General features: G+C 36.9%; 1 protein-coding gene across 1 annotated transcript; it reads right to left on the bottom strand.

The window, feature by feature from the left end:
* Window positions 1–2,690: 2,690 nt before the first annotated feature.
* On the bottom strand, window positions 2,691–24,492 carry ldlrad4b (low density lipoprotein receptor class A domain containing 4b). The gene is made up of 4 exons (XM_073847949.1): window positions 24,423–24,492; window positions 9,331–9,485; window positions 4,771–4,821; window positions 2,691–3,242 (listed from the first exon to the last, which is right to left on the bottom strand). Exons 1-4 carry the CDS (start codon window positions 24,490–24,492, stop codon window positions 2,691–2,693), a joined length of 828 nt encoding a protein of 275 aa, XP_073704050.1.
* Window positions 24,493–25,368: the final 876 nt, after the last annotated feature.

The following is a 25,368-nucleotide window of genomic DNA, read 5'->3' as shown; positions in this document are numbered from 1 at the left end:
TAAATGTACCAGATATCGAGTCAAATCCACACTGAGAAACTCCCTCAGTGGCTGTGGCGTCATGATAAGCATTGCATGTTTAAATCCTGTCAGGATGGCATCTAGCATTTCTTTCTCTGCTGTTTGTAAGCCTTAGAGTCTACTAAAAGCCTCAAAGGCATCAGGGCTGAAGTGGAGAGAACAAAAACGCAGGTCTTTAGGAAGTTTTAGTCGTCCACAGGCGTCTGCCCCTGCTTTTCTTCTCTTCTTATCACTGGAAAAGCAGTGAAGACTTACATCGTCTCTCTTGTTGCTCTTCCGACTGAAAATTACAACCAAAAGCCGCTCCCTTAAAAAAAAAAAAAAATTGACCATGGATGCGCTATTATTTTTATGATGCTACTGTTGCTTTTTTTACCGCCACACAAATCGGAAAATAAAATACTGATACGATGACCACAGCTACTGAAAGAGCTTACAGGTGGATAGAAGCACAGGCTTCTAATGGCGTACCATTGATTTTTCCTCACAAAGAGTGTAAATGTACCAGATATCGAGTCAAATCCACACTGAGAAACTCCCTCAGTGGCTGTGGCGTCATGATAAGCATTGCATGTTTAAATCCTGTCAGGATGGCATCTAGCATTTCTTTCTCTGCTGTTTGTAAGCCTTAGAGTCTACTAAAAGCCTCAAAGGCATCAGGGCTGAAGTGGAGAGAACAAAAACGCAGGTCTTTAGGAAGTTTTAGTCGTCCACAGGCGTCTGCCCCTGCTTTTCTTCTCTTCTTATCACTGGAAAAGCAGTGAAGACTTACATCGTCTCTCTTGTTGCTCTTCCGACTGAAAATTACAACCAAAAGCCGCTCCCTTAAAAAAAATAAATAAATAATTGACTATGGATGCGCTATTATTTTTATGATGCTACTGTTGCTTTTTTTACCGCCACACAAATCGGAAAATAAAATACTGATACGATGACCACAGCTACTATAAAAGTTTACAGGTGGCGATAGATATAAGCATAGGTTTAAAGCAAATGCCATACTATCGATTTTTCCTCGTAAGGAGTGTAAACGTCCCGAATATCGAGTAAAATCCATGCTGAGAAACTGCTTTAGTGTTTGCGGCGTCAAAACAAGTGGCAACATGTTTACATCCTGCCGGGATGGCATCTAGCGTTTCTTGTCACTGCTGTTTGTAAGCTCTTTCAGTAGCTGTGGTCTACTAAAAGCCTCAAAGGCATCGGGGCTGAAGTGGAGAGAACAAAGACGCAGGTCTTTAGGAAGTTTTATGCGTCCACAGGCATCTTCTAATGCTTTTCTTGTCTTCTTTTCACTAGGAAAGCAGTGAAGACTTACATTGCTTCTATTGTTCCCCTTTAACTGAAAATTACAACCAAAAGCTGCACAATGTGGCATTGTATCAGTATTTTATTTTCCGAGTTGTTAGTGGTAAAATCAGCAACAGGTAGTCCCATAATCCAAAATATGTATAAAACGATATGGATTTTTTAAAATACCGTAAATCTTTCACAAGTTTTCCACTACATATTTATAAGAGACATAATTTATGTTATATTAAGCCATACAAGTCTTAAGTACAAAGTCTTTAACGGAGTCTATCTTTATATAATACATTTAAAATCAATATATATTATGAAAAATAATAGTTAAAAAAAAGATGATTAGAATAAGGTTGGAGAACTCCTTAGAAAAAGCAACAATTTTATAAAATGTCAAACCTGTTCAGATCTCTTAGTGAGTTTTTTTTTTAGGCAAAATGTCAACCGTGCCACCAGCCAACTGACCTCAGATCAGCTGGAGTGTGTGAAAGCGGCTGAACGTGTCAGTGTGGTGAGGATAGATGAGAGTAGAGCAGACTCTCTGTATTCTGTGCCTCTTTTAGATCAAGGTTATTTTAGGCTGGATCAGAGATTTTTCTTGTGCTGAAGACAGACAAGATCACTTCCCTCCGGTAGAAAGCTCGCATTGAAGCGTATGATCGGAACGACACGGAAAACGACAGTACAAACAGTAAACACATATCACCCCCCCTCCCCACTATACCCCATTCCCAAATTTCTCTGATTAACCTCAACAATAGTGCAAAGTTCAGAAAAGGGTTTTGATTTAAATGTATAACAAGTCTTTAAGACAGTCGACGCCCCTATGACACCTTCCGCATAAACCTTGGCACTAGGATTTGGATTTTCACCCTTTTTCGCATTTGTTTTGTTCATGCTGCACAGATCTCGGTCTTTAAATTAAAACAAAACAAAGAAAAAGAAATTTCTATCCACACAGCTAGTATATCACGTGTGGGTTGGATAGGAGGGGGGCATTCAAGAGGAATACAACGATAAAACCAACAAGAACAACAACAACAAAAAGCCTGTCTTGTGCGCGAATAACTTTCTCTAAATTTGTCGGCTATACAGAAGTAATACAGAGCAATAAAGGTGGGAGACTCCGGGCAGTGCATAAATCCCAGTTTTAGCGCAGCTGGTCTGAAAGAAAACAAACAAAATGTTTTCTTCGCAAGCTCAGCTCCAAATTGTTATTTTTTTGTTAAAAAACAAACAAACATGGTTTCGCCTTTGTTGCGAAGACGCATTAAGCGCTGTTGTGCACGGGAGTGTCTAGAGGGAGAACCCGTTCCCTTTATAGGTGGAGAGTGATCGCGATCAACCAATCGTGTGCTAGCCACGCCCCCTCACACTAGCTCCTCCCTCTGTCGATCTTTGCTCAGTGCTATTGTGCTCTCTGGGCTGTTTGAATCTGTCCGGCCCCTGGGCGGAGTCTGCACAGTGACGGGGATGGGCGGGTTATTGCTGTGCTGGTGGAGGTAAAGTACGATGCCCGACTGCTGCCCGATTACTTGACTGTAAGCAGGCGGAGGGCCCTCCATGCGTCCGTGGGTACTGGAGCTGGCTGCGCTGATCCCAGAGTTGCTACTGGGAGGCCGTGGCCCACCGCCACCACCTGAACTGTGCATGTCAATGAGGTCGCTGTCGAAGATGGTCCGGTTAGGTGGGGCGCGTACCGACTCTCGGTTGAGCTCCAGCTGCTGTTCGGGGTCTCTCAGCTGCAGCGTGCAGGGGCCCTGGTACGGCGGCGGCTCCTCTCCATCTGACAGCGAGATGGTGGGCGGCAGATCGATCTCGTGCTGCAGGTATGGGTAAGTAGGCTGGAAACGTCTGAAGCGGTTGTGCTGCATGAAAGTGGGAGCGGTAAATCGGTCCCTTGGCTGAGGAGCATACACCACCTGCGGAGGAGAAGAAAGTGAATCTTCGCTTTAAAGAATCCAATAAAAAGTCATTAAAAAAGTAGCTAATAATAATTAGATTTTAGAAAATGCTAGTACGCAAAACTCAAAAGCAAAATGGAGGTAGATCATAGATCACCCCTAGTAGGGTTTAAACCCACAACCTTACAGTTACTGGACTAGATCTTTGAAACACTCAGTATTATTGGTAGATAAAAAAATGTTATGGCAATTGTGTTTAATGATTTGTTTGCAACATCCCTTAGTTTACTGTGGGCCACTATAAAATAAAATAAATACACATCCCTTAATTAATTGTGGGGCACTTTGATGTTTAATATTAAATGTTTAATGGAAGAATGAAATAAATTGAAATAAAATAAAACATAAAATAAAATAAATTAGTTTTAAGCCCTATATATATATATATATATCAATTTAAAAATAAGATAAAACATAAAATAAAATAAAAATATGCATAAAATAAAATTAAAATTACTGTTATTTTCTTGACAGACTCCTATGAGAAACACTTACATATAATTACATATAATGAGGGACTAAATATATTTTATAATCTGAAAAATAATATAAAATAATAATAAAAAATATATATGAAAATATATAAAATGAAAAACTGCATATGAAATATATGAAAATGTGATAGACTCAGTATAATTATACACAAACACTTCTAAGCAAACAACACACACACACACACACACACACACACATACACGTATATCTATAAATAACATTTTATAATTAAATTGATACATTTTGAAGCTGTATCACCCAGCCTTACGCCATTGTATTACAGGGAAATCAAGATGCTCAACTATAACTACATCCACATAAACCCGTTTGTCCAGCAGACAAAAGTGTGTTTGTCCAGAATAACAGTATTCTACTCATGCCACATCCACACAGCTAAATAACAACTCTTTCATTTCCATATAAACTCACCAGAGCCCCAAACTTAAACGGTCCCCAGTCCAGACATTAGTATGCTAATGTGCAGCTGATAAAATATCCTTCATATGAGTGAAATCTGCATATCAGTTAGCCAATGAGATCAGCCTCATTACTGCAGGGGCCACGTTTACATTAGCCAGTTTGAGGCTGATGGGAGGCAATTTACGCAGATAGACCCTGAGTGTCTGGCCTCTCAGACGACCGTCTAGACGCTGCCAGAGGAGGGTGAGAGATTAATGAACTGCTGAGAGCCTGCATCCCGGTGAGAGAGAGACAACCCCCCACACACTAACAATGAATATATATGCATGTATTTTCTCCACACACTACATTTCATACTAGTGCTATCACTCACAGACAGTCTCAGAGACTTTCCTCCCTCACATACGCCTACACTGAGAGAGGCACAGGCACAGAGACGACACGCACTTGAGGAGACTTCACTGCTTGTTACAGGCAGACATGCCATTTATACAAGGAGAACAACAACCCTTGAAACAAGGTCCTTGGAGTATAGGCCTGAAAAACCCACACACACAAACACTCAGCTTACCTCAGATGCTCCTTGTCTCAGCCCATTATCTGATGGCCACAGAGAACCCTCCTGCAAACAAGGAGAAAAATACACTGATGTATTATTCAGAATTATTTTAAGATAGCATAGTCTACCATAAATATCAAATAATATTGATACTGAAATATTTTACATAACTATGCAATATTGTTTGGTTAACAACTGATCATTGATTAAAGGGTAACATTGAAAATCAACAAATTATAGTTCACCCATTGTCATAAATGAACAGACTAGAAAATCTAAATCAAACAACCTGATCATATATATCCATATTTATATATACATTTTTAAATATTTTCAACCTTAATTCTATCAATATTTAAAATGAAAAAAGCATAGAAAACAACATCAATTTAATGAAAAGGGGAAAGAAAAAAATCATATTTTTTAAACTTTAATAATGCTCTGTGCCTAGAAATTTTCTTATGTAAATAGCTTGAAAGACTTTTAAAAACAATAAACAAACAAAATCTAAAATACATTATTTATATAAAAATATAAATAAACAAAATAAGAAAGATAAAATAAATATTCTACTATAAATAAATAACCAATTTGTTAAACCCAAATAATATTTATATTTTAAATGACTTAGACATTTGGAGAAAAAAAGCAATAAATAAATAAATTAATAACCATTTTGTTATAGCCTAATATTATCCATATTTCAAATGACAGACTTTTGGAGGAAAATAAAAATAAAATACCAAAAATAAAAAAAAAACAATTTGTTAAACCCAAATAATCTCCATATTTATATTTAAAATGACAGACATTTCTAAGAAAAAAAAATAAAGTAAAATAAAATAAAATAACCAATTTGTTAAACCCAAATAATATTCATATTTATATTTAAAATGACAGACATATGGAGAAAAAAAAGCAATAAATAAGTAAATAACCATTTTGTTATACCCTAATAATATCTATATTTAAAATGACAGACGTTTGGAGGAAAACAAACATAAAAAATAAAATACAAAAAAATAAAAGAAAATAACCAATTTGTTAAATCCAAATAATATCCATAACTATATTTAAAATGACAAGACATGGAGGGGGGGATAAAAAAATAAAAGAAAATAATACATTTCTTAAACCCATATAATACCTATATTTATATTTAAAATGACAGACATTTGGAGGGAAAAAAAAACTAAACTAAATTAAAATGAAATGACATAACTAATTTGTTAAAGCAAATAATATCCATATTTATATTTCAAATTACAGAAATTTGGAGGAAAAACAAAAAATTAAAATAAAATAAAATAAAATAATAAAATAAAATAACCAATTTCTTAAACCCAAATAATATTCATATCTATATTTAAAATGACAAACATTTGGAGAAAAAGCCAAAAATAAAATAGTTCCAAATTCCAAATAATATCAATTTGGATAAAAAAATAAAAAAATAAATAAATAACGATTTTACTAAACCCTAATAATATCTATATTTAAAATGACGGACATTTTGAGATAAAATACAAAACAAAACAAAAATAGATGAATACATCCGACAGAGCCCATTTGTTATACTCTAACAATGCTCTTTGGCTACATATATCCATTCTAATTACAAAATCGAAAAACAAAACCAGCGAGTAACATTCTCCCAGACATCGCTGCTTGCTTCCCTCGCTGGCTTCCCTCCCCCTCGCGCTCCCTCATGAATGAAAATGAAAAGTCTCAGTCATTTAGCAGTCTCTCCCGGGTGCTGCAGTGGGCTGCGCGTGTCTGAGTTTGACTGGCGTCTAGACAGAACTGCTGAATGTAATCAACATGCCCTGGTCTCAGAGGGACACCCTCCATTGTGTCTTCTCCAAAACACACTGCCTTTCTGAAAGACTAATATATATCGTGATGTGCATTCAGTAAGATGTAATATGCCCTACTGCAGCATTCAGTTTTCCATAAAAATCCTCTGTCCAGTTGCCCGTAACGTGAACAACTCAAACCCCATGCACTCTCTAACCTTCAGGGCATGACGCAGACCAATGATTTGTATTTTTGAATTAAGATAAATGATGTACGATTAATTTCCTGCTGTCTGTCTGGTTAAAAACTGCGCAAACATTTCGAAAACCATCCCTGGGGTGAGATGAGACACCCACACATGCAGTGCTCCCTCTCATCAGCTCAGTGCACTGCTGCAAGTTATTTTGGATTAGGCACAAAGAAGACCTTTCCAGAAACACACACACACACACACACACCCCACTCAAGAGACTTTTAGGCCCTGCTGTTTTCTTCTTTTCTAAGATAAAAGCTCTCCCGCATAAGATATACCAAACAAGGCTTGGAGATGACACAGCAGGTGAAAAATTCATCTATTCAGTATTAGAAATTGATGCTTCACGGCTTAGCCTGAGAAAAACATGTCAAAGAACTGTGATGTTTATCATAAGTATTTATATATACAGGTAAAGTCAGAAGTTTACATACACCTTGCAGAATCTGCAAAATGTTAATTATTTGACCAAAACAAAAGGGATCATACAAAATTCATGTTATTTTTTTATTTAGTACTGACCTGAATAAGATATTTCACATAAAAGACATTTACATATAGTCCACAAGAGAAAATACTAGTTGAATTTATAAAAATGACTTTGTTCAAAAGTTTACATACGCTTGATTCTTAATACTGTGTTGTTACCTGAATGATCCACAGCTGTGCTTTTTTGGTTTAAGGATAGTTGTTCATGAGTCCATTGTTTGTCCTGAACAGTTAAACTGCCCGCTGTTCTTCAGAAAAATCCTTCAGGTCTCACAAATTATGTGGTTTTCCAGCATTTTTGTGTATTTGAACCCTTTTCAACAATGACTGTATAATTTTGAGAACTATCTTTTCACACTGAGGGACTCATATGCAACTATTACAGAAGGTTTAAACGCTTACCGATGCTCAGAGGGAAAAACAATGCATTTAGTCGGGGTGTGAACTTTTGAACAGAATAAAGATGTGCAAATTTTTCTTATTTTGCCTAAATATCATATTTGTTTATTTAGTGCTGCCCTTCAGAAGCTACAGAAGATACTTACATGTTTCCCAGAAGACAAAACAAGATAAATTTACTCTGATCTTCAAATTCAAAAAGTTTGCAGTAATGCATTTCCTTCTGAAGCATTAGTGAGCGTTTAAACCTCCCTGAGTCCCTCAGTTGTCCTCAGTGTGAAAAGATGGATCTCAAATTCATAGTCATTGTTAAAAAGGGTTCAAATACACAAAATGCTGAAAAACCAAAGAATTTGTGGGACATGAAGGATTTTTCTGAAGAACAGCTGGCAGTTTAACTGTTCAGGACTCTTGACAACTATCACAAAAAAAAACAAAAAACAAAAAAAAAAACAGCCGTGGATCATTCAGGAAACAACATAGTATTTACGGGGTAATTTTTATAAATTCAACTAGTATTTTCTCTTGTGGACTATATGTGTAAATGTATAATCCCTCTTATTTTGGTAAACTAATTAACATTTTGCAGCTTCTGCAAAGTATATGTAAACTTTTGACTTCAACTGTATGTATATATAAATACTTATACATCACTGGTTCAACCTGAATTTTATGAAGCTATGAGAATACATTTTGTGCACAAAGAATCCAAAAATAACTTAATTTTTGTTCCGAAGATAAATAAAGATCTTACATTTGTATTTGTAACAACATGGGGGTGAGTAACTAATGAGAGAAATTTCATTTTTGGGTGAACTATCCCTTTAAATACTTTCATAACTTAAAAGGGACCTTTAAAAAGCAAATAAAAGTTCATAAATGAGCATAGATTAAAAAAAAAAAATCTAAATCATTAAACAAAACAGCATTATAAAAATGTCTTGTGATCATTTTGATTTCCTGTTTTCATGCCACACTGCATTTGCTTTATGTTGTTTACATCCATTCAATTGTCAAATATCCATTTATTTTCTTCTGATTTGTTCCGTTACTGCTCATCATGCTGCTTCCTATTTGCTTATCATGCTCAGTAAAGTGACGTTGGGCTTTAGAAAGCTTCTGTATAAATAAAACATGATTATTATTTTTATGGAGACAGCACAGAGACAGGAAATTGCTGGCAACTTGTGTGTTCCAAATGAACTATGTGAACTTCTAGGCCTTGTCTTTAGCATACATTTTTGTTTATTACCATCCAGGGAACATCTAAATATGTGAGGAAAGTTTACAAAAGGTTGTCAACGTGTTTAAAGAGATAGTTCACCCAAAACTGAAAATTCTGTCATTAATTACTCCCCCTCATGTCGTTCTAAACCTGTAAGACCTTCATCTTCAGAACACAAATTAAGATATTTTTAATGAAATCCAAGAGCTTTCTGACCCTCCATAGACAGCAAGGCACAGAAACATACTAACCGTGATTTACCAAAGCTTTGAGAATACTTGCGCAAAGAAAACAAAAGTATCGACTTTATTCAATTCTTCTCCCCAGGTCACCCTATGCACCATTATGGAGAGTACCAAGACGCATGCTGTGGTTAGTGTGACAGAGAGACTGTGAGACAGGGTCTTACCGGCTGCAGAGAGAGATCCTGACTCTGTGCCTGACTAGACCGGCTCAGGAACGACCACGTGGTGAGTTTGTAGTGGTTGAGCAGGCACACGACCACCACGACCATCACAGTCATCACGACGATTATGATCACGATCTGCACAAACTCCAGTTCAGCTGCAACACAAGAAGACAAAAAGAGTTTAGAACAGCACAGAATGAACCTGCTTACAATCATGACATCTATAAAAATCTGTTTGACCAAAAGATGGCAGCAGAGTCAAATCAACATCCAAGATGACTACAGTTCCCCAAATTGGTGATATCATCTGGCAAAAAAAGGTGAGAGCCATTTTGGTTTGACATGGACAGAAAGAACTGAAAGAAAATAGTTTAGTGGATTAAAGCAAGATGGCTCGAATAGACTTCCTGTGGGATCAGATATATCTGCTTTAGCAATGAGATAAATCCTGTTTATTCCTGTTTATCATTTTTAACTGCACTTTACATATTATTTGAGAGAAAAGAAAACACGTTTGCGTAATAAATGCATACTATTATATGTTTCAAAGCCAGCAACCAGTTAAAGGGATAGTTCACACAAAAATGAAAATTCTGTCATTAATTACTCACCCTAATTAAGAAACTTTTGATCAAATTCAAGAGATTTCTGACCATGCATACACAGCAACGAGTCTACATGCTACCCTTGTGAACGTGTCGAAAATTGACATGGAAGTGAAAGAAACTGTTGAATAAAGTTATTTTTGTTTTCTTTGCGCACAGCAGGTATTCTCTTAGCTCAATAACATTACGTTTGATCCACTGATGTCACATGGACTATTTTAACAATGTCCTTACTACCTTTCAAGGCCTTGAACACAGTAGTTGCATTGCGGTCTACGCAGGGAGCTCTCGGATTTTAATCAAAAATATCTTAATTTGTGTTCTGAAGATGAACGAAGGTCTCACAGGTTTGGAATGACATGAGAGCAAGTAATTAATGACAGAATTGTCATTTTTTTATGTCTTGATGTAGACTGTCTTTCCTTCGAATATCTTGACCCAAATGGAATATTTTGCCATTATTTACTCACCCTCATGTCACTCCAATGTTGTTATTTTTTCCAATGGAACACAAAAGGAGAATTCTGACGAAGTTATGTGGCTCTATTTAATAATTTGACAGCTCATCCGGCACCATATTTGATTTGAGGGTCAATGGCTTATTTTTCTTTTATTTCTCACATAAATCTATTCTAAAGCTTCAGAAGACTTGGAATATAGTACACAAGGCTTGTGAAACATGACTTGTTGCTGTAATAGCGCTTTTGAGATGTTGAAAGCTGTTCACTCCAAAATGAAAATTCTGTCATAATTTACTCTCCTCATGTTGTTACAAAGCTGTATGAGTTTCTGCTTTCAAAAACACCAGAACCCACTGAATGTGATTGTATGGACGGACAAATAAAGTCATACAGGTTTAAAATGACATGAGGGTGAGTAAATAATGACAATTTTAATTTTTGGATGTACTATCCCTTTACAAATTCTTCGAAATACTCCTTTCATGTTTGATGAAAACACCTAATGGCATACATGATGACATAAGGGTGGGTTTTTTGGTGGTTAATAATGAAACTAGAGTTTCTATTATTAACCAGCTTTATTCCAATATCCTGGTTTGTAAAAACCAAAGTGATGAAGGTAAACATCTTGACTGATATTTCCTAAAACATGTTCTGTTTGAACACGAGGAACACCCTGCTGGACTCACACTTGCTCTCTCAGTCAAGACCAAAAGTGTTTCTCAAATGGAAATGCACAGGCTTTCCAGACAACCAAAATGAGGCATCCACCAACTGCGCTGAGGGATCGTTCTGGAACCTGGTACAGTTGAGTAAACAGAACAGAAAGGCTGAAAGTGAGAGTGTCACGAAGAGAGAATGAAAGAGTGAGTTGTTGCCTGCAGTGCAGTACTACGGGATGCTGGCACTCACACATCAAAAGAAACAAACACTTCTCTCCTAATTTAGGGCATAAGAGGAGGAAGCAAAAGAGGGAGAGCAGAGGGGAGGGTGAAGAATGAAAAAAAAGAGAAGAGGACACAGACAGGCAGCCAGGCAAAACAGACAAAGGAAGTGACAATCAGACAGGAGGGCAGATAAGACAGAGAGAATGAGACTCAGATCAGAATACCGGTAAGAACAAATAAGACTACAAACACAAACCTATCAGACTGGAACTGAATCAATACAAAACGAAATCACAGCAGGCTTCAAACTAGTCTATGAACGCTGAGCTGCTCCACCGACTTTAGATCAAAAAACAGGAAATAAAAGCAAGTCTTTTTAAATGTACAGTGGGGATTTGAGAGTCCACATTGAAAATCTAATTTAACCAAGAAATGAACATTTCTAGGATGCTGAAAAGTGTAAAGGAAATACAAATAAAGCAATGTCATGATGTAAAATTAATTTAAAAAAAAATACCAAAAATTCTCCAGTAGTCCTTGTCACTAATAAAACATCTAAGCATATTTGTTACAATGACCATGTTAACTTGTGAGTACAGAAGTACCGACTTAAATCATAAAATCACACAAAAATTTCCATTACGTTTTTCATCATGCAGATTAATACATTTGAATGAAAAAACTATTAAATTAGAAAAATGCAAAGCAGAAAGATTTTCTCAATTGCATTCAATACTTTCAGACCCCACTGTGCTCAACTGCTCAGACCAATTTTTACAGACTTTGTTTTTGTAACTCACAAATAACACAGTAGCAACCAACCTGAACATCTTAGCAACAGAAAGCAATGCAAAAACTACTCATAACACCTTAGAAACACCCTGGCAAACCAAGAGTTCAGCATGGGCAAGCACCACACAGATAAAAAAGAAAAATAGTCAAAAATGAACATTATGTCATTAATTACTCATCCTCATGTTGTTCCAAACACATAAGACTTTCGTTGAGAACACAAATTAAGATATTTTTGATAAAATCCGAGAGCTTTCTAAACCCTGCATAGAAACACAACTACTAAGTTCAAGGCCCAGAAAGGCAGTAAGGACATTGTTAAAATTATACTCTTGTGAATACGCCTGTTGCAATAATCAAAATATTGACTTATCGCACAATATATGTACCAGACCTCAATCATTTTTGGAGACGCAATATATTGGCCATTATATTTAAAGAAAAATTTATGTCACCATGTTTTTTGCATTTTACTTGCGCCTGTGTCTTTGCAGCTTCTCATACATAACGTGGGGTAGTCATGAGGTGCTAGTTCAAATTTTAAATTAATTTGCAGATATGGCCTTGTTTAGGGATCTGTGCCTTTGTGCATATGGACATCTGACTGCTAAGTAGGGATTGTGTTTATCAGCAATTGTGTGCACCCTTAATTTACAGAGAAAAGAAGGTCAGGGAAAAATCTGAAGAATGAAAAAATCTCCATACAAGTTATTTGTGAATTTTTCTTTTTCTACTTGGTTACTTTGCACTTTTTGTTAGAAAATGTTTTTACTATTTATTCAAGTTTTCAAGGAGAAGAAATTGTTAAATAAAGTCGTTATTTTTGTTTTCATAACATTAATATTGAACCACTGATGTCACATGGACTATTTAATGATGTCCTTACGACCTTTCTGGGCCTTAAATGAGTAGTTGACTTCCAGAACAAAAATGTACAGATAATTTACTCACCCCCTTGTCATCCAAGATGTTCATGTCTTTCTTTCTTCAGTCGTAAAGAAATTATGTTTTCTGATGAAAACATTTCAGGATTTCTCTCTATATAATAGATATCTATGGTGCACCCCAGTTTGAACTTCCAAAACTCAGTTTAAATGCAGATTCAAAGGGCTCAAAGGGCGAGCAAGAAAGGTCTATCTAGTGAAACGATTGGTTATTTTCTAATATTTTTTTTTCACCATTAATATATTTTAACTGCAAATGCCCAACTTTGTCTAGCTCTGCATGAACTCTGTTTATTCCTGTTAATGACAGTTAGGGTATGTCAAAAAACTCCCATCTCATTTTCTCTTCCAACTTCAAAATCATCCTACATCGCTGTTTTACCTTTTTTGTAAAGGGCGTTTGACCTTCTTTGGATGTTTGACTTTGTAAACACTGGGTTGGCATTTCTGCAGCGATGTAGGACAATTTTAAAGTTGGGGAAGAAAACGAGATGGTAGTTTATTGACATACCCTAACTGTCATAAACAGGAATACACACACTTCGCACAGAGCTAGAACAAGATGAGCATTTGCGGTTAAAAAAAGTATATAAATTGTGATTTCTTTTTAGAAAATAACCAATCGTTTCGCTAGATAAGACCCTTCTCCCTCGGCTGGGATAGTTTAGAACCCTTTGAAGCTGCATTTGAACTGCATTTTAGAAAGTTCAAACTAGTGGGCACCATAGATATCAATTATATGGAGAAAAATCCTGAAATGTTTTCCTCAAAAATCTATTTCTTTACGATTGAATAAAGAAAGACATGAACATCTTGGATGAAAAGAGGGTGAGTACATTATCCATAAACATTTGTTCTGAACTACTTTAAACGGTTCGTTGCTATGCGGGGTCAGAAAGCTCTCAGATTTCATAAAAAAATATCTTAATTTGTGTTACGAAGAAACGACATGAGAGTGAGTAATTAATGACAGAAGTTTCATTTTTGGGTGAACTATCTCTTTGAGCTAAAAACTTTTGGAACATGATAGTTGGTTTCTAAGCTGTCAGTAGACACTTTTGGAGCAGCAACATGCCAGCTTCTGGTGATTAAGCTGGTTTTTGGAACAAAGTAGCTTGTTAACTAACTAATGACCCACTCAGATCAGATAATGACCAGCTTAGACCCGCTAGAAACCAGCCACCATGTAGGTTTCATTTATTTCAAATGGTTTTCGTGGTGAGCACATGACTTTCTGCAACACCCACATCAAGACAAGACACTTCAGTTTGAGGAAAAAAAACCCTACAGAGATCGAAATCCAATCTAAATCAGTACATTAAAACACTCAGCGTTTGAAAACGATTCCAGTGCTTTAGTGACAGTGTTCTTTGATTGTTACTATGTCCTGTCCAATTCTCCCACTGACACTCTCTCTGTCCTATTTAACACTGACCTCTTATGCCAATCACAGACAGACAGAAAGAGAGCGTGAACAAATGAGCGAGGGTCTGGGTATCACAGACTGCAGATTAGCCATACACAGACTGAGTTTCTCTCTGCAGACCACAGAGAGAGGATCAAAATCCATCAGGCCGTTCTGTCACCAGGCAGAGCAGACAGAAAGCGCTAGACCAGACGAGAGCGAGAGAAAGAGAGAGAGTGAGCGTGTGTGTGTGGGTGATGAGGAGGAGAGGGGGGCGAGAGAGACAGAGAGCGAAGGTGTGTGTGTTTGAGAAAGGCAGAGGAAGAGAATAGAGATTTGTAGATGGAAAGAAGCAAAGTGTTATTTGAAGGTGACATATTCAGTAGAGTAGGTCACATCTGTAGGTGTCATTACTTCCTGCCATAGCCGATTATGTCCCGGCCACTTTACGGAATAGCTTATGACAAGTATATGTCTGATACAGACACAGAGCCATCTCTGAGCATCAAGCAGAAGTTCCTTAGATTTAATGCATGTTATAATCCGTGGCTGTGAATGGTTGTGCTCCACTCTTGCATTTTTCGATGGCTCACAGAACAAAATGCAAATAAATGTGTCACCAACAACGTACTACTTAATTAGTTAAGCTGACTAGCTGAATAGCGGAAGGAATGCAATACTTACATACAGTAATTAAAGAGTGTGCATTTATTGTTCAAAGTAGTACACTGATGTAAACACAAATGTCATGCAATACCCTAAAGGATTGCAGCAGGTGTGTGTGTGTGTGTGTGTGTATGTGAGAGACAGTACTACTCATGTTCACATGACCCCCCCCTCCTTCTAATCTAACATTCAGAGTGGTGTGTGTGTGCGTGTGCGTGTGCGTGTGCGAATGACCTCCCGCTGTAGCCAGATCTGTCTAGATGCTTTATGCTACAAACACACACTAATCCTAAATAATTAACAGCGTCGCACATAACACCCAGTGCCACAGACACACACACACACACACACACACACACACACACACACACACACACACACACACGGCTCCTCCAGACGGTCTGGTAGATGGGCACCGTGCACCAGACGCTGCATCATGCCAAACTAGTGCCGAATAACAGGAACAGGTGTGCTTACCTGAGGTCAAACCCTGCCCGCTGTGTACATACAGCACAGTGTGTTACTACTAAACAACAAACTGAACTCAACTATACAACTAGGACAGAAAAAATACAAGAATGGTAACTAGGGATTAGGATTTATTCATCTCAACAGACATTTTGGACTAGTTTTATAAAAAAAAAAACATTGCAAGATAACATGCAAAGACATCCACTTGGATCCGTCAATGTGTTTAAAAGTCTTTGTGTAACTTTAAGGAATGTCACTACTTAATGCCTTTTTTTGCAATTAAGCACACTTTCTTGGGAGTTTTTCTCATAACATTTAGTTTTTATATGTGTACAGCTGTTCAGAACTGTGCTAGCTAAACATGGGCTGATTAGCATCTTAGCATCTCGGTAAAACAGACACGACCAAAACATGTCATCATTGTTTTGGTAGTGAAAAAAGGGAACACATAATTTATATAAACACAATTTTTGTACGGTTATGCAATTATTTTGTGTTTTAATAGTGTTTTAGTTTGTAAGTTAAAATTCTGTAATGTGATGTGGTCACTACCAAAACACAGTACAGTCGTGGCCAAAAGTTTTGAGAATGACACAAATATTAGTTTTCACAAAGTTTGCTGCTCAACTGCTTTTAGATCTTTGTTTCAGTTGTTTCTGTGATGTACTGAAATATAATTACAAGCACTTCATACGTTTCAAAGGCTTTTATCGACAATTACATGACATTTATGCAAAGAGTCAGTATTTGCAGTGTTGGCCCTTCTTTTTCAGGACCTCTGCAATTCGACTGGGCATGCTCTCAATCAACTTCTGGGCCAAATCCTGACTGATAGCAACCCATTATTTCATAATCACTTCTTGGAGTTTGTCAGAATTAGTGGGTTTTTGTTTGTCCACCCGCCTCTTGAGGCTTGACCACAGTTCTCAATGGGATTAAGATCTGGGGAGTTTCCAGGCCATGGACCCAAAATGTCAACGTTTTGGTCCCCGAGCCACTTAGTTATCACTTTTGCCTTATGGCACGGTGCTCCATTGTGCTGGAAAATGCATTGTTCTTCACCAAACTGTTGTTGGATTGTTGGAAGAAGTTGCTGTTGGAGGGTGTTTTGGTACCATTCTTTATTCATGGCTGTGTTTTTGGGCAAAATTGTGAGTGAGCCCACTCCCTTGGATGAGAAGCAACCCCACACATGAATGGTCTCAGGATGCTTTACTGTTGGCATGACACAGGACTGATGGTAGCGCCTTTTTTTCTCTGGACAAGCCTTTTTCCAGATGCCCCAAACAATCAGAAAGAGGCTTCATCGGAGAATATGACTTTGCCCCAGTCCTCAGCAGTCCATTCGCCATACTTTTTGCAGAAGATCAATCTGCCCCTGATGTTTTTTTGGAGACAAGTGGCTTCTTTGCTGCCCTTCTTGACACCAGGCCATCTTCCAAAAGTCTTGGCGTCACTGTGCGTGCAGATGCGCTCACACCTGCCTGCTGCCATTCCTGAGCAAGCTCTGCACTGGTGGCACTCCGATCCCGAGGCTGAATCCTCTTTAGGAGACGATCCTGGCGCTTGCTGGACTTTCTTGGATGCCCTGAAGCCTTCTTAACAAGAACTGAACCTCTTTCCTTGAAGTTCTTGATGATCCTATAAATTGTTGATTTAGGTGCAATCTTAGTAGCCACAATATCCTTGCCTGTGAAGCCATTTTTATGCAACACAATGATGGCTGCACGTGTTTCTTTGCAGGTCACCATGATTAACAATGGAACAATGATTTCAAGCATCACCCTCCTTTTAACATGTCAAGTCTGCCATTCTATCCCAATCAGCCTGACATAATGATCTCCAGCCTTGTGCTCGTCAACATTCTCACCTGAGTTAACAAGACGATTACTGAAATGATCTCAGCAGGTCCTTTAATGACAGCAATGAAATGCTGTGGAAAGTTTTTTTCGGAATTAAGTTAATTTTCATGGTAAAGAAGGACTATGCAATTCATCTGATCACTCTTCATAACATTCTGGAGTATATGCAAATTGCTATTATAAAAACTTCAGCAGCAACTTTTCCAATTTCCAATATTTATGTAATTCTCAAAACGTTTGGCCACGACTGTATACTGAATTATCAGATTAGATGTTATGACAGTTTTTGGTTCGATGTATATTCAAACTAATGAATCCTGAACTTTAAAATCAGTATGATCAACTTTTTGTCTTTTACAAAGAAAAATTGGATTCAAAATACATCAAATCTCATAAAATTACACTTGAAATATTGCAAAAAATTTAACTTATTGATTTACCTCTGAATAAAATTTTAATAAAATAGCAGAAAATACATATATTTACAACATAGATGTAAGCAAAATCTTAATAGGTCAATATAACCCTTATTATTTAATTACATATTACGGTGTTTCAGTAGTGACAAATTTGGGGAAAGGACAAATATTCTACAACTTTCTAAAAATACAATATGAGAATTAACTGCAGTTAGCAAAAAAACAAAAAATGTGTACCTTGGTTATTATGCACATACAAATTTTTTGGAAAAGATTTTTTCCAAGACGTTTCCAACTCTGATTTTAAACCAATTCTGTAGAATGGCCTATATATTATATTATATTATATTATATTATATTATATTATATATAAATAAAATACTGTATTAAAGGGATAGCTCACCCAAAAAGGAAAATTGCCCCATGATTTACTCACCCTCAAGCCATCCTACATGTAGGTGTGCATGACCATCTTCTTTCAGACAAATACAACTGGAGTCATAATAAAAAAAATGTCCTGGCTTTTTCAAGCTTTATAACGGCAGTGAATGGTGGTCAAGATTTTGAAGCTGAAAAAGTATGTCAACGTCCACATTATGAAATGTATTAAAATATTAAATTGTAATTATATTCTACAATATTACAGCATATTTCACAGTATTTACAAATAAATTCAACCTCTGTGTGGAAAACACACACACACACACACACACACACACACACACACACACACACACACACACACACACACACACACACTTACTTTTAAATGGTAGCACATATAACAAATCTGCCAGTTATTTAATCATTGAGACCTATTGGTAATAGAGCCAGGACTGATTACCTGCGGGCTAGACAGCTTATTTTGCAACAGGAAATACATTATTACACAAGACAAACCTAAACCTAAGGCTAAATCTCCACTGTAGAGGACGTTTGAAGAGATGGATTAAATTGACAAGTAGAGTGATTTTGTTTGTCAGCGTGTCTATCGCGGTCAGGGCACTCCTACATAACATCCAAGTGTTTTGACAGGCAATTGAGAGCGTCAGCAGCGAGACGGCAATGAGCGTTTTGACTGTTTACTACTTGACAGGGATCCATGCATCTTTCATATGGAGAACTTTGCATCTGGGATCTTCATACGAAACGCCACATTTTGCTTTATGGATGCGTACGCCTTTTGGTGCCCTAGTGGAAAATTTCCAAAAAGGTCTGACAAACCTGTCTGAGGGCGTTTGCGAAGGAGCGATCACACAGGTTGTCTGTGTGCTGAAATGAAAGGCCAGAGGCATGCAGGGACAGTGAGAGAACAACACAAAACAAGCTGGCAGACTGGCACCCTGCTGGGCACCAGGAGAGTGGGCATCCAGCCCAGCCATGCAGAGGAACCATCAAACAAACAGCACAGACAATCTGAACCGGGTGCCACTGCCACGTTCGCCAACGCAGCCCGGTCTCCACAGCTATGCCACACGGGAGCTTTCACCGTCAATAACGAGATTATTTAAAAAGAACGCAGACGTCGAAAGGGGGAGGGATGACTTTGCGGTGAAAAAGCACATATTTCGGCTTTGGAAACATTTTGAGTCTGTTCTTGTGACAATGTATAATTACAGATTTAGCTATTATAATCATAGTTTGCACGAGCCAAATATAACCAGCGCTTATTTTGGACTCCACGGTTATGGGTGGACGTGACCAAAAGAGGTGTGCCGACCTAAACACGAATGTTGTGGTCTAAACATCAGCTCACCAAGCCCACAAACTCTAACAAGCATGACCAGGATTATAAAAACCTTGCCAGACACGTTTTTTTTTTGGGTCTTTATTTCATTTAAAAAGGTGCAAGAAGCGGAACAGTCTGCCTTGGGGCATACTTAGCTATGAAGGGAGTTTCTGAAGATCTGTTGGAAGGGAGAGAAAAAAGCCTCACTTTCTAAAACATTCCTTCATGACCGCCAGCTGAACTTGCAGGATGAACTTCAGTGGTGAGAATCACACTACTGCATCTGAGAACATTCGAGTTCGGGTGGGACAGAGTTCACCGGTGACATTTCCAAAGAGCGGGTTCAGCGAGAGGAGAAAGAGAAAGGGAGAAAGACGGAGAGAGGGATGAAGGAAGGAAGAAAAGTCGGTTCTTTATTCCTCAAAGCCGTGTGTTGTTGTTGTTAGCCACACCCTCCGCCTTATTAAAACTTCGTCCTTCATGGGTGGTCCTGTTTAACGCTAAGAAGAACAAAGTATGGATTTCTAACGAAGCACAGATCGTTTTGTGGTTTACTCGGGCTGTCGTGGCTAATGAGTCACTCCCCGAGGCTGGATCCTGCACCAGCTGCACGGCTGCTTTTAAAAGCTTCAAGCAGAACAGGCCGTTGATATGTAGTAGGTTACAGGTTTGGATCTTGCTTGGAGCAAGATCTGTTACAAAGACATGTGCGCACAAAAGAATCCATTCTACTGTAAGCGCTACTGTAAACAAATGCTGTTCTTTTCAACGTTCCATTCATTGAAGATTCTTAAAGAAAGTCAGTTTCCACAAAAATAATAACTGTTTTTACATTGAGCACTAAATCAGCATATTAGAATATTTTCTGAAAGATCATGCGACACTTAAGACTGGAGTAATGGCTGCTGAAAAGTCAGCTTTGCCATTACAAGAAAAAAATTACACTTTAAAACATTAAAATAGAAATCAGTTCATTTAGTCCACATTTTTTCCACAACATTATTGTTTTTTTCTGTAATTCTAATCAAATAAATACAGCCTTGGTGAGCATTAGAGACTTTTCTAAAACTTTTAAATTAGTTTTTAATGTCAAATGACTGAGATCCAAAAAAGGCAATATAAATCAAAAATAATCGTTATTAAATTAAATAATTATACATTTTTGTGCTATGGCTGACAACTAAGCATGAATAAAACTGCAAATCAATAGTTTTTTTGTCAATGTCAAATTAATTTTAGGTGAATTTAGATATCACAATTCTTATGTTCAGTATGTACAATAGTGAACTATTCATTATGATTTTATATTTAAATTATTAGTTGTTTATTATACACATAATAAAGCGCCTGGCATGTTTTCAGCCTTTACTGCCTCAATATATGTGTACATTAACACATAAACATAAACTTTAGGACTTCTCTGTGAGTTACTTCATGAGCATTTTACTTTTTTTTTTTTTTTTTTTTTTTTTTTTTTAGAAAAAATACCGTCATATACACAAACAGAAATTAGAGGTCTTCACAGCCACTTGGTCAAAATAAAAGTTTGGTTTAACTTGAAGAAAGTGTGACAGAAATATTTTACTCAATGTAATGAGCAGTGTACCAACACTACTAATAAAATTCTTATTAAAACATTATTCTAAGGAATATTTACTAGAAAAGTTATTTAACAACACAGTATTTATGGAAAAAATACTACTAAATCATATTTGTTATAAACTTAACTAGAAAATATTAAAATAAAAATTGAATGAAAATGGAATCCAGAAAATGAATAAAAAACTAAGAACTTGGTAAAAATAAAAATAAATTTGAGAAAAACAAAATGAAACGCATTTCATAGGGTTTTAAAAAATGTGTTACACAATTTAACAGCAGTTTATTAAATGTTTAAGTTTCATGATTTCAATTATTTAGACATGGTTTTTGATTCATATTTTTTATTTAACAATTGAAACAGAGTCTAGAAAAAATTACAACATAAAAAAAAGAAATCCAGAAAAATTAAAACTGAATTTAAGTAAGTGGTAAATGATGGCAAATGTCATCCAAAACAATTGCCCACAATTACATATCCAAATATTTCAGTACTGACCACAATACTAATCCAAAAAAGCCCCATAATATAGGCCAATAACTAGGTAGAAGGTAGGAGACACAATATCAAAGATCAGATTACTTATATTGGTCACATTGATTATCAGCTAAATTTCAAAATTTGAGTGGAACTGAGCTCAGTTAGAGCAGGGCAGTGTGCGTGGGCATCAGGATCATCCTGGGTAATGCCAAAAGCACTCAGACTGGCATGACGACACTGGCCTTTATCAATAATTCATAGTGGCACCTCGGGGCTGCTTAACCCGGCCCAGCTTTCAGTGTGCTGAGCTCAATGTGGAGCCATGACTGCAAGAGAGGCTGCTTTTCCAACAGACAATCTGTTTGGCTCAATATCTGAGGCCATCTTTCAATATAATACTTTCCCATCAGAGCTGCCCCTTTTGGGATGTTTTAAGGTGCATGTGGACGCACTGCAGAATTCAAAGGATAATTCAAAACCATACGTTCATGTTTAGCAAAAGCATATGTGAAGAGTCTGTGAGAGAGGCAGGAAAAACTACTGAAAGGCCTTTTCTACCTACTGTGTGGGAATTCCCCAGGACTAAATTCATAATTTATGATCCAGACAGAATATGAACTTTTCACTCCAAGAACAGAGAAAGAAGCTGTGTTTACAGGAAGGCCAGCCAGAGCAGCAAACTGCACAAAAAAACGCAAAAACCAGAACACAACACTGTCATCAGATCTAGACAGACAGTAACGCTTCAGACAGACGGACGAGGAGAAATACTAATAATATTACACAATGCATGAGCCAAATCTTAATTCAATATCAAATTCTAGATCCAAACATGCTTTTGTTGCCAAGACATTCCAGTCAAAGGAGGTTTTACTTATAAACAAGTATAACTTACTATGGTATGGCAGTTATTGGCGAAAAAAACACCCTTTTAACACTGTTCAAAAGATGAAGAAAAAAAAAAGTCTCTAATGCCCATCAAGTCAGCATCAAAAATACAGTTAAATTCTGTTTTCTATTTTATTACATTTTAAAATGTAACGTATTCCTGTGATGGCAGTCTTCAGTGTCACATGACCCTTCAGAAATCATTAGAATATGAAAAGGACTGCTTTTATTTAAAATATGTTTTTTTAACATTATAAATGTCTTTACTGTCAATTTGATTAGTTTAATGCATCCTTGCTGGATAAAACTATTAATTTCTTTGCAATTCAAAATACTGTTTTTTTTTATTTTAATATACTTTAAAATATAATTTATTTCTGTCATGCAAAGCTGAATTTTCATCAGCCATTACTCTTCAGTGTCACATGATTCTTCAGAAAACATTCTAATATATTGATTTATTACTTTTATTATCAATGTTGGAAACAGTTGTGTTGCTTAATATTTTCTTTAATATTTATTCAAAATAGAAATCTTTTCTAACAATGTAAGTCTCTACTATCACTTTTTATCAATTTAACACATCCTTGCTGAATAAAAGTATTAATTCTTTCAAAGAGAGAGAAAAAAAAATGTACTGACCCAAAACTTTGAACGTGGTGTTTATTGCTACAAAAGTTTTCCATTTTAAATAAATCTGTTCTTTTAATGTTTTATTCATTAAATAATCCTGAAAAAAGTATCGCAGGTTCCAAAAAAAAAAAAAAAAAATTAAGCAGCACAACTTTTCCAACACTGATAATAAATCAGCATATTAGAATGATTTCTCAAGGATCATGTGACACTGAATACTGGAGTAATGATGCATCACAGGAATAAACTATATTTTAAAGTATATTAAAAAAAACAAACACTATTTTAAATTGCATTAACATTTCACAATATTACAGTTTTTTCTGTATTTTTAATCAAATCAGCCTTGATGAGCAGAAAAGTCTCCTTTAAAAAGCATTAAAAATTGTACTGATCCCAAATTCAACATTTCTCACATTATCACAGTTTATTCGCTATAGTTTAGAAAATGGTAATAAAATGACAAGAGTTAAACTGTATTAGAACAAATTTAGATTTATAATCACAAATTAATTATTTAGACACCTTCAAAAATTTTCACATTATGAGTTTATTTGATATAGAAAATGGTAATAAAATATGACGAGAGCTTGAGTTAAACTTACTGATCTCAAACCTTTGAACAATAGTGTAGATCACTTTAATATGATTTTACACAAACATCAATAGCTTTATTTAATGACATTTTAACAATACTTAAAGCAACAAAGTGTAACCAATAAACAAGGTTCAACATTTCTATTACAATAAGTTCAAGATGGCAGTTCTCAATCGTAATACTAGTTACTGTCAATTCATACGAAATGACAGTGGGAACACAAGAAAAATGAAACTCAATTTTTCAATTACCAAGAATTACATATAAATACGCTGTCAGTAAACAAACTGTCTCCATCTCTCCATAAATGTTTGCACGCAACCCCTAGACGGTCTTCTTGTGGCCGCTTTGTTTATAAAGTACGGAAGGCAGGAGACATAATTTGCTCCAGACTCCAGTTAAAACACTGTCTGCTGGGTTTGCGTAGCAGACGCATTCAGAGACAGATTGCGGAGACGGCGGAGAGCCGAGATCAGACATTTACGGAAACATAACGCGCGTGAAGCAGCTGATAAGAGCTGACAGCCAGACAAGACTGCAGGCGGAATTAAATAAAACACACTCAGAGTTAAACTAGACTCTCACATTCACAGACGTCAAAACGCAAACTCTGGCATAATTAGCTATGAAGGAGAAACAGCGAAACACTCACAAATCTCCATTCCCTGGAGTTGGGATCCGCATGTGACGTTAGAGCCATCCGGTGCGGTGAGGTTTCGCATGGAGTACGCGGGAGACTTCAACCGGTGCACGAGCCAGCCGGTGTGCGCACGTCCAACAGCTCGCGCCGAGACTGAAAGCCCTCGGCAACAGCCTTGACATGCTGTTTTTTTCACTACATGCTCTCGGGTAACCGCTTCACTTCACTCTGACTTACTAAACTGAACTCGTCCGCTCTCTATCTCTTTTTCTGACCCCTCCGGTTGAACACAAAAATCAGAGTGTTTGTGAGATCAAGCCGACGGAGCTTCTCTCCACCCCCTCCTGCACACCCCCACACTCCTTTTTCGTTTTTTTTTTTCTCACTGCAAGAGTCTACTCGCACGCACGGCTGGTCTGTCGGTGACCGGCTGAGGGGGGGTGATCGAGCGCAGTGCTCGAGTGTCTAGTGTTACACCTCCCCATTAATGCCAGACACAAGCAGTCAAGGCAAGCATTGTAGGGGGCTGACCTTGGGGTGACCCCGCTGTCTGGCGACACAGAGCACATGTGTCCAGAACTACAGCCCCCCTCGGTCCAACTACAGCCCCTACAGTCTGTCTATAAATAACCTGGCAGCTATATGGGCTTTTATTGTGGGGCAAGGCAATACACCCGAATCCACACTGGGCCAAAGGGGAGGAAGAGGTGCTAAATAGTATGTAATTCAGAGAAATGTCATATAAGTTTCTTGCAATTAAAAAAAAAAAAAAAAAAAAAGATATATATATATATTTGGCTGAGAAAATTGCCTTTAAAGCTCTTAGCAATGCATATTACTTATGAAAAAATAGGTTTTGATATTTTTATGGTAGGAAATTTACAAAATATCTTCATGGAACATGATCTTTACTTAATATCCTAATGATTTTTGGTATAAAAAAAGAGATCATTTTGAC

This window comes from Garra rufa, chromosome 9 (assembly GCF_049309525.1).
Source record: "Garra rufa chromosome 9, GarRuf1.0, whole genome shotgun sequence".
NCBI classification, from domain to species: Eukaryota; Metazoa; Chordata; class Actinopteri; order Cypriniformes; family Cyprinidae; genus Garra; species Garra rufa.
This window is presented reverse-complemented; position numbering and strand designations above follow the sequence as displayed.

What these genes read in the sequence shown, in the direction of transcription:
- ldlrad4b (XM_073847949.1), bottom strand. Translation starts at nt 24,492, where the DNA reads ATGCGAAACCTCACCGCACCGGATGGCTCTAACGTCACATGCGGATCC. An exon ending in ACTCCAGGGAATGGAGATTT is followed by an intron (nt 9,486 to 24,422) that starts GTGAGTGTTTCG and finishes CTTGTGTTGCAG; the next exon opens with CTGAACTGGAGTTTGTGCAG. An exon ending in AGGATCTCTCTCTGCAGCCG is followed by an intron (nt 4,822 to 9,330) that starts GTAAGACCCTGT and finishes CCTTGTTTGCAG; the next exon opens with GAGGGTTCTCTGTGGCCATC.